The 9,700-nt window shown below is 43.4% G+C and overlaps 1 protein-coding gene across 1 annotated transcript; it reads left to right on the top strand.

Annotated features, from left to right (window-relative positions):
* The first annotated feature begins 1,240 nt into the window (after positions 1–1,240).
* Zmat2 (zinc finger matrin-type 2) lies at positions 1,241–8,438 on the top strand. Its single transcript, XM_004643207.2, has 6 exons — positions 1,241–1,286; positions 1,643–1,736; positions 3,662–3,785; positions 5,061–5,134; positions 6,477–6,622; positions 8,007–8,438. The coding sequence occupies exons 1-6, from the start codon at positions 1,269–1,271 to the stop codon at positions 8,148–8,150; spliced, it is 600 nt and encodes a 199-aa protein (XP_004643264.1). The 5' UTR covers positions 1,241–1,268; the 3' UTR covers positions 8,151–8,438.
* Positions 8,439–9,700: the final 1,262 nt, after the last annotated feature.

Raw genomic sequence — 9,700 nt, 5'->3', positions numbered from 1 at the left:
CTACAGCTCTACTGGCTGTTGGGAACGGGGTTGTACAGCAGGAGGTGAGTGGCTGGTGAGCCAGTGAAACTGCCCACCATCACCTGAATCAGCCTGAGTTTTGCCTGCTGTCAGATTGGCCACAGCATTAGATTTTCAGAGCAGCATAGACTCTACAGAGAACCACGTATGTAAAAGGTCTAAATTGTGTGTTCCTAATGAGAATTGAATTCCCAAACCATTCTTCCCCCAAACCCCCTCCCCAGGTCTATGGAAAAAAGTCTTCCAAAAATCCGTGTGACTCGCCAGGTGTAGTAGCACATGCCTCTAATCCCAGCACTTGGGAAGCTGAGTCAGGATCACTGTGAATTTGAGGCCACCCTGGGCTACATAGTTCAGGACCAGCCTGAACTACAAAGCAAGACGCTGTCTCAAAAACAAAAACGCTCCCCCAAAACCATGAAACTGCTCTCAGTGCCAAAATAGTTGGGGACTGCTGCTTTAGGGTATTGCTGACGATTTGCCTTCTACAGTCCAATCATAGTGATTAAGCATTACAGAGAAGTGTAATGTCTTTTGGCTAGAGGAAAAATGATTTAACCAAGGGTGGCGATGTCAAAAATGAACGAACAAAACCAGACACCAGTGTTTTTAAAAAGTCCTTTTCTTCTGTCCCTTGAGGAAGGTGCAGCACACTAGCTTTGGCCCTCATGCATGCTGGTCAGTGGATATCCAGAGCCCCTAAAAAGGCTTGAGCCTTTAAAAAATTTAGGTAGGAGGGTTGCAAGTTCGAGGACAGCCTGGGTAATTTATTGTCTCAAAAAATAAAGGGGACTGGGGATGTATCTCAGTGGTAGAATGTCCCTAATTGAATACCCAGTACGCTCGTACTGAAAAAAAAAAGGGAGGGGGCTTAGGAACTCTAGGCAGTGTATGCACTGTTTATTAGCATACGTCTGCGAGCAGTGCTTCCAGTCTGTTTTCAACTTCGTAAAACAGACGAGTTGAACTAAACCGTCCTTCACGCTAGTTTTGAAAGCCTGGGCCAAAACAAAACAAAACAAAACACCTTAGCACGCGCCCTTACTTCCGCGTTGCTTCACACTCCCGCTGCGCCTGCGCCTTCCTCTTGGGGCAGAGGCGGGGCCGACACGCCTACTTCAGAAGCCTTCCAGTCCTTAGCTCGTTTTCAACGGGAAACTCTCAACTTATTGGAGGGCGACCTTGCCTTACGGCTCTCGTCCGCTTTTTACGGCATTTTCCGGCTTCCCATTCACTTCTCGGTGAAGATGGCGTCAGGCAGCGGGGTAGGTGATGTGTGTGAGGAGGTTCGTGGGTTGGTGGGGGGGGGTGCGGGTGCCTTCTCAGCACGGAATAGAGACGCACGCTGGCACCTGACTGGCTTCCGGACACCTCTTCGCGATCCCAGGGTCCAGGTTTGAGAATTAGTTTGTAAGGCCCTGACGCAGGGACCGTGAAATCGCGAAGGTCTCTTGGGTTGGGGTCTTGAGGCGACCTCAGCTTCCTTCCTGGTGAGATCCAGAAAGGCTTCGTTTTCGAAAGAGCCTGGGGCCGTCTTGTTGACAAGTCCGCAGTTTCCTCAGTTTCTCTAGGGATCCGGACACAATTAGTGACGGATCTTCAGCGCTTTTTTTCCCTACAGACAAAAAACTTGGACTTTCGCCGAAAGTGGGACAAAGATGAATACGAGAAGCTTGCAGAGAAGAGGCTTACAGAAGAGAGAGAAAAGAAGGATGGTGGGTGTCCACTTTATCGGGGCTAAGGGTGTCTATCATAGAAGCGATGGAGAGCGGGCGGGGACTTAAGATGAAGCCATCCTCCTACTTCGTGTCACTTTTGGCGGTGTTGCCGGCCATGCCCTCGGTTTCCAACCATTCCTCCGTTCGGAACGCCCCACAAATTACAGTGAGGAGATGGACTGAAGTGGTTTTGAAGTGCTCTTCAGCCATGTTATCCTCTGCTTTCTTTGCTGTCTTTTTGCTTGGTTCATTTAGTACTTTCCTGAAAGACAGAGGCCCTGGAATTCTTAGTATATCAGAAGTTAAGTGGAGTGTTTTGCTGTTGAACCTTACAGCTATGGATGATACGCTCTATTCATTGAAATTTCTTGAGGAAGAGGAGAACATTCTTGGCCCAATCAGAAATCCTTCCGAGGGGCAGGGGAGATGGCTCAGTAGAATAAGCGCTTGCCTGGCAAGCACAAGGGCCTGAGTTCTATCCTCGGTTCCGCAAAAAAAAAAAAAAAAAAAAAAAAGAAAAGAAAGAAATCCTTCCGTGTAGTTTGAGAAAAGCGCTGATGCTCACTAGGAATAAGCATTTGTTTCATTTAGTGCTTAGTGGTGCTATGGCTTTGACCCTTGTAGGTCAAGGAGTTGTGTTCCTCTCCTACACGGATTCCTTTTCAAACATTCTTTTCCTATACCACTTGCTCACACTTTCAGCTTTTGTGTAAGATATATAATATAGTGCTTGAAATGCCAGTTACATGAACATGTAATTTCTAAATGTTGGCCCTTTTTAAAAATTTGACCCAAAGCCCCCAAATCCCATTTTGTGTTATGCACAGGTTATCTGACTGAAAGCATTACTGATATTCTTAATCCTCTTTTGAAAAGTTTACTTCTTGAGAAAATTTAGAACTCCATTCCCATCTCAGTGAATTTTTTTTTTTTTTTAAATTAGTATAGGGTCTAGCAGGGTCTCACTACAGATTGGACTCAGAGTGATCCTCCTGTTTTCAGCCTCCCAAGTGCTGGGATTACAAGTGCATGCCATCATGCTTAGTCTCAATTGGGTGTGTGCCACCATGCCCAGTCTCAGTCAACATTTCAGCGTGTCCCTGGGCTTGGGGCTGACATGGTACACTTTGAACCTCACTCCCTGCATCTGCTAAGGCAGGTGCTTTACTCTGCTAAACTATCTGGCCAACCCCAGTCAGTGAATTAATGAGTACAGAAAACACATTCCTTTTAGACTTGTTGGCTGTATTATTTATTTGTCTTTTTGAGACAGGGTCTCACAATGCATTTCAGGCTGGCCTTGAGCTCACTGTGGCCTAGACTGGTCTCGAACTCGCAACAGTCTCTTGAGTGCTGAGATTATAGGCATGGAGTGCTGGGATTACAGGGATGCGCCACTAGGCCCAGCAATTTATTTTTTAAGATAGGGTTTTACAGGCCGGATAGATGGCTCAGTGGAATAAGCAGTTCCCTGGCAAGCACAAGGGCCTGAGTTCAATCCCTGGTTCCGCCAAAAAAAAAAAAAAAAAAAAAAAAAAAGATAGGGTTTTACTAGGTTGGCCTTGAATTTAAGATGATCTTCCTGTGTCAGCCTCCCAAGTGCTGGGATTACAGGCATGTGCCACCTTGCCTGGCTATTCATGTATTTTTGAGACAGAGTTTCACCAAATTCTCAGGGCTGGCCTTGATTTTGTGATCCTGCTTCAGATACCAAGCACTTGGGGTTACAGGAAAAAGTTGAGAAGTGTTTATCATTTTTCTGTGCTCATATTCTTTGCTGTTGTAAATTGCTACTTGAAGTGTCTGTGTGTCCCAACTTTCAAGAATCAAAGAAATGAGAGTAGTTCTGTGAATTTTTGATTTTATGTATTCTTTCTCTTTTGGTTGAGAAACTATAAAGGGACACTCTTATCATGTTTCAGGAAAACCAGTGCAGCCAGTCAAGCGGGAGCTTCTGCGGCACAGGGACTACAAAGTGGACTTGGAATCCAAGCTTGGAAAAACAATTGTCATTACAAAGACCACTCCACAGTCTGAAATGGGAGGGTAAGTGGCTTTTTGGGTTTTTTCTAAAGCTCAGAATAAGTTTAATGAACTACCTATGTTGGTTTTAAGTGTATTGAGGAGGGTCCATGGTCCCAAGGTAACAGTCTTATTGCTTATAATTCCACTCTTAGATTTTTTTTTCACCCAAGGTTTTAACACAGTAGTGTCTCCAAAAGGGGTGTTTGTGAACTTCTTCATGTTGGAATTATAAATACCCCTGAATGTTCTAACAGGGATTATTGATTTTGTCAAAAGAAATGAAACAACTACTGAGAACTTTTCTAGGAGAGAAATTAGGTGGAGTGGGAAAGGAGCCAAGAGACTATTAGTGGTACAAAAATGGGTGTTGAGGTTCTAGAATAACTAGAAGGCTAGTTAGGGAAGGTCCCTGGTTGTGAACTTTTTCCCTAGACCAAGGCTGAAACCTATAGGAGGAAGGATGCTACAAAAACTTGCCACCGGTTTGCCTGTCCTCCTTCTCTGTCCAGTAAGGATTTCTAGCAGGACAACATAGTAGTTAATACTTCCTCTGAGCTGTTCATAATCCCATTATTATCATTTGTCTCCGTATTAGTTATTCTTTATAAATTAACAAATTAACTCACTTTTTGGCAGCATAAGATAACAAATAGCTCATAGTTTTGATGTGCAGTAGATCTGAGAGTAGTTTACCAAGGTGGTTCTGGCTCATTGTCTCTAATGAAGCTTCCTTTAAGGAAGAATCTGCATGTTTCTGAGGCTTAAATGAAGTTGGAAGATCTGCTTTCAAGCTGTTGCATGCCTATGGTTTGGAGGCTAAAATTCTGTACCTCACAGGCCTTTTCATGCAGCTGTTCACAAGAAATCAACTGGGTTCCTTGGAACAAATAATCCACACAAAATTAGGAGGTACAAGGGGCCAGGGAGATAGCTCAGTGGCATAAGCACCTGCCTTGCAAACACAAGGTCCCAAATTTGATCTCTGGACCACAGAAAATGAAAAGAAAAACAAAAATTAGGAGGTACAGTTTTTCATAACCAATTTTGGAAGTGCTATGCCCTCACTTTTGACAAAACTTCCTGTTCTTACAGACCAATCCTGGTACAGAATGGCAAGAGCCTATACAGGATGAAAATACAGGGCTTGTGGTGGGTCTATCTTGGAGGCTGGCTACTACCCTTTCCCAGAGTGAAGGCTATGTGGAAATGAAGCCTTTATGTAAAAATGTATTTCTTGATTAAAAACCAGACTCTTAAAACTGAATTTGACTTATCTGTTGTTTCTTACCATCTCAGGTATTATTGCAACGTCTGTGACTGTGTGGTAAAAGACTCCATCAACTTCCTGGATCACATTAATGGAAAGAAACGTAAGGCTTAGAGGTAGTTTATGGTTGGGGCTGGAGTTGTGTTTTGGAGGTGATATAGAGGGACAAGTAGTTTTTCTTGGACTCTTACTTGATTCCTGTGAAATTCTCCAGTTGTTTCACACAGGCTGTTGTTTACCTTAGTAGTTTTTTTTTTTTTTTTTTTTTTTGTGGAACCTGGGATTAAACTCAGGCCCTTGCGCTTGCCAGGGAATCCCTTATTCCACTGAGCCCAACCCCCTAGATAATATGTTTGGAGGCTACAATGTGAGATACTGCCCAGGGGTTCCCTCATGTCCTGCCCTCCTCCCCTTTTTTGGTGGTGCTAGTGAATGTCTGAGATTCTCAACAACTTTAACTACAATATGGACTTTTGGGTTTATGTAATCCCACTAGGTTGTTTGTAAAAGAGTAAGAATAAGAGCATTTGAATCCCACCTACATCTTGTTATCTGGGGCTGCTCCTTCTAGGAAGAGATGAAGCCAAGAATTTCTCTTAACCATATTTACTTTTGCTGGGTATTTTGTTAAAAATGTTTGGCAGGGCCGGCCAAATAGCTCATTGGATTAAAGTACCTGCAAGCAGGGGCTGGGGGTTTGATCCCTGGGCCTGCTGTGCTAGCCCATGCCATCCCTACCCTTGGGGCGTGCTGAGATGGAAATTGAAACTGGGTGTGATGCGTGCCTGTAATCCCATCTCTGGGAGGCTGTAAACAGGTGGATCACTAGTAGCCTGATCTAGTAGTGAGACCCTGAGCACCCTGTAGACCCTTCCCTAAAAAAAAAAAAAAAAAAAAAATTTGGTCAAGCAGCAGGATTCCTGTGGGGTTCAAGACCAGCCTTAACTACATAGTGAGACCTTGTCTCTCTTGCGCGCGCGCGCTCTCTCTCTCTCTCTCTCTCTCTCTCTCTCTCTCTCTCTCTCTCTCACACACACACACACACACACACACAATTTTTTTTTTTTTTTTTAAGGGACTGGGGATGGAATTCATGGTCTCATATTTCTTAACCAGGACAACACTTTTTTTTTGCGATACTGGGAATCGAACTTGGGACCTTCCTCTTGCCAGACAGGTGCTTGTGCCACTGAGCTATCTCCCCGGCATCTTTTTGGGTTTTTTCCTTTTTTCTTTTTGAGGCATGGTCTTATTATCCAGTTTATGCTGGCCTTGAACTCACTATGTACCCCAGGCTGTCCTAAAAGCCATGTGGTCATCCTCCTGCATGAGCCTATTGAGTGTTCGGATTATAGGTATGTGCCACCATGCCTGGCCCAGGACAAGACTTGAGAGGCTCAGCATGTTGCAGTAACATTGCTGTCTTCGTTGTTGACCCCACCCAGATCAGCGAAACCTGGGCATGTCTATGCGGGTGGAACGTTCTACCCTGGATCAGGTGAAGAAACGTTTTGAGGTCAACAAGAAAAAGATGGAAGAGAAACAGAAGGATTATGACTTTGAGGAAAGGATGAAGGAACTCAGAGAAGAGGTAAGGCTTTCCTAGTTGCACCTTTCTCAGCTTTGAATTGTAACTTGTGAATCCAGGTGACTCCTCATTTTCATCCCCCTCTACTGCCTCCTTGTATGTCCCTCAATTTCTGCATGCTAAGGGAACCTTTATTACTTTTTTTAAAAAAAACTTTTTTTTTTTTTTTCAAAGTTTTATTGACAAAGAGATAGCAATGAGACAGTTTCAAATCAAATCGGAAGGACAGTTTCAACAAATAATACACTGCATATATTCTTCTTAGTGGTTAATTGCTGTACAAGATGCGGACTTGTGATCCTATTCACAAACACCATTAGAACAAATCATTCACACCATTAGAACAAATCATTCAAAAACTTTTTTTTTTTTTAAATGTATTTGGTACGAGATCTCACTGCATAGCTTGGACTTGTAGTGATTCTCCTGTTTCAGCCTCCCCAGCAATGGGTTACAGGCGTGCCCCACTATGCCCAGTCTTGGTGGTCAGCTTAGCCTGATCTTGGTGGCCAGAAGCTGGCATGGCATATGATACCAGGGATTGAACATGGGTCCTTGTACTTGTCTAGGCAGGCACGTAGACCACTGAGCTATCTCTCTGGCCCTCTTTATTGCTCTTGCTTGAGAAACTCATGAGCTAAAGGCAGTGGCTATGGCTACCCTCTCCTTTTGGAGTCTTTGGGCTATGTCTGTTTAGGTAATTATTCCTTAACGTTTTTTAGAGCAGTTTTAGATTCACAGAACTATTGAGAATAAAGAATGGAGCTTCTTGTTTATCTCCTACTCCACACATGCATAGCTTTCTTCTTTCTTTGAAACTATACAGAGGAATTAAGTCTCTTAAGAGGCTGATGGGGTCAGAATTGTTTTTTCCAAGTACTGTGAACCTTGGGAAATTATATAAAAATCACGTTCTTTATATTAGAGATCTAGGTATAATGTACATGAAGTACTGAACAGTTCCCGGTATGAGTGCCCCAAAATGTTACATAATTTTGCTCCCATAACCCTGTTAAGAACTAAGAGATGATTTGAGATGTAGGATTGAAAATTACAGTGGCTAAAATTTCTTTCTTGTCCTTTATAATCTTTACTATGGCTTTTATTCTGCCCTTGAGATTCTATTTTCTCTCTCTCGCTCTTTTTTCGAGACAGGATCGTCCAATGCAGTACAGGATCTGGCCTTGAACTTATTATGTAGCTTGGGCTGACCTGGAACTCAAGGCAGCCCTGTCTCTGCCTCCTGAGTGCTGGGATTATGGGCACCACCAATCCTAGCTCTGTTTTATCATCTAAAGATAGAAAGGAATGATAAAGTTCATACATCTCCTTTGACAACATTTGGCTAAGGAATCTGAACTGATATGAATGATTTCCACCCCTGCAGGAAGAGAAGGCAAAAGCATACAAGAAAGAGAAACAGAAGGAAAAGAAGAGGAGAGCTGAGGAAGATTTGACATTTGAGGAGGATGATGAGATGGCAGCTGTGATGGGCTTCTCTGGCTTTGGTTCTACCAAGAAGAGTTACTGAAGCTTCTTGTACTTGGCCTGATTTTGGCCTATGCCGGACCTAACATTTTGTGTATGTTGGGGAGAACAGGTTCATTTCTAAGTACTTGCTAAAGACCTTAAGAGTGTCAGTGGGCAGGGAGGAGGGTGGGGGTTTTGGTTTCCCTCTATGTTGGGAGTGGGCACAGGACACAGGAAATGCTGAGGCATATTCATTCAGTCTCAGTATAGCACTGGAGTCACAAGTTCTCTGCCTGAGTTCCCAATAAAGACAGGCCTCCCCTTGTAAAGCTGCTCTCCCGAAACTCCTCCTCCTTTTCATCTACTCAGCCTCTTGTCTGAGCATCCTGTCTTTAGTCTCTGTTTGTTTTTATTTTGACTCCTATTCAGCCTGCAACAGAAAGGTTATCTTAGCCCCCAGTTTCCAGTCGATGGCATATCCTTGATCAGTGCTTCCTTTTCCCTTTCTGCCTCCTGGATCTCTAGCCACATGTGCATGCATGTGTACTGCCTGGGTTAGTGGTGTGTGTGGATGTGTATGTGTGCATGAATCTGTCACAAAGAGGGGTCCTGAGCTAGAACCTCAGAGCATTGCTGCCCTGGGACTTGATGTTCTGGGTTTCCTCAGCGCATGTAACAGGAAATTAAATGGGATGAGTGTGGTGTGGCTTGTGTCTGGTGAGTTTTTTTTAACATTGTTCTTCAGATGTAGGCTGTTTCAGCTTTTCCTGTTTATTTCATTTTACTGAGAATTTCTTTGTTTTTGTCTTCCTTGTGAGCAGGCTTTTGGAAGAACCTATTTGAAGCGAAAAAGAAAATGGAAAAAAAAAAAAAAAGATAAAAGCAAACAAACTCACTATGAGAGCCCCTGGGTCTCAGAGGCTATTCAGCATGTATAATAAATGGCATTGACTGGCCTGTTTCACATTTGGTTGGAATCTTCCATATTCTTCCCTGTGTACACACTGAGGATTACCATGTGGAGCCTTTCCTTCTCTCCGTTTGACCCTGGTCACTTTTTAGTCTAGATTGTTTGAGCATGAGTTACACAAAACTAGTCTCATAATTTCACCTGATATAAATTTGAACTTGAACAGCAGGACCCAGTGTGAAGTTAGTCTTTCCTATTTGCCATTGGGCTCGGTACCTGGTTAACAGTCTTGTCACTGTTAGTATCTTGGGCCAGATACTAATAGTGTCTTTGTTGAAGAGGCTGTTTCGTGTGCTTCATGGGGTGTTTAGTGGCATGCCTAGCCTCTAGCTACCAGATGCCTTAGTCCTTCCTTTTTGTACCAACTAAAAATATATTCCTTGAGAAGTGGCAAATTTCCTCCTACTCAGCCTCCGTTTAGAACCACTGAGAAGCTGCTGCCTTCCCTACCATTGTCATAAGAATTACATAGCATAGACCGGTTTAAAAACAAAAATCCCTAAGACTGACAGCTTCTGTATAAGATACTGTACTTAGTGTAGAGGATGCAGAAGGAAAACAAAACAGTATTTTCTACACAAAAAGAGGTCATGTAAACGAGACATCCTCTGAAGCTCCTTACTTGTTCTTCACCTGGAGCA

This window comes from Octodon degus, unplaced genomic scaffold (assembly GCF_000260255.1).
Source record: "Octodon degus isolate 3935 unplaced genomic scaffold, OctDeg1.0 scaffold00169, whole genome shotgun sequence".
Taxonomy (NCBI): Eukaryota; Metazoa; Chordata; class Mammalia; order Rodentia; family Octodontidae; genus Octodon; species Octodon degus.
Note: the sequence above shows the minus strand (reverse complement) of the source record. Positions and strands in the feature narration are given on the sequence as shown.

Bases quoted from the DNA above. Each gene is read 5' to 3' on its own strand.
- Zmat2 (XM_004643207.2), top strand. The intron at 1,737-3,661 runs GTGGGTGTCCAC...ATCATGTTTCAG, and splicing joins AGAGAGAGAAAAGAAGGATG to GAAAACCAGTGCAGCCAGTC. The intron at 5,135-6,476 runs GTAAGGCTTAGA...GACCCCACCCAG, and splicing joins TCACATTAATGGAAAGAAAC to ATCAGCGAAACCTGGGCATG.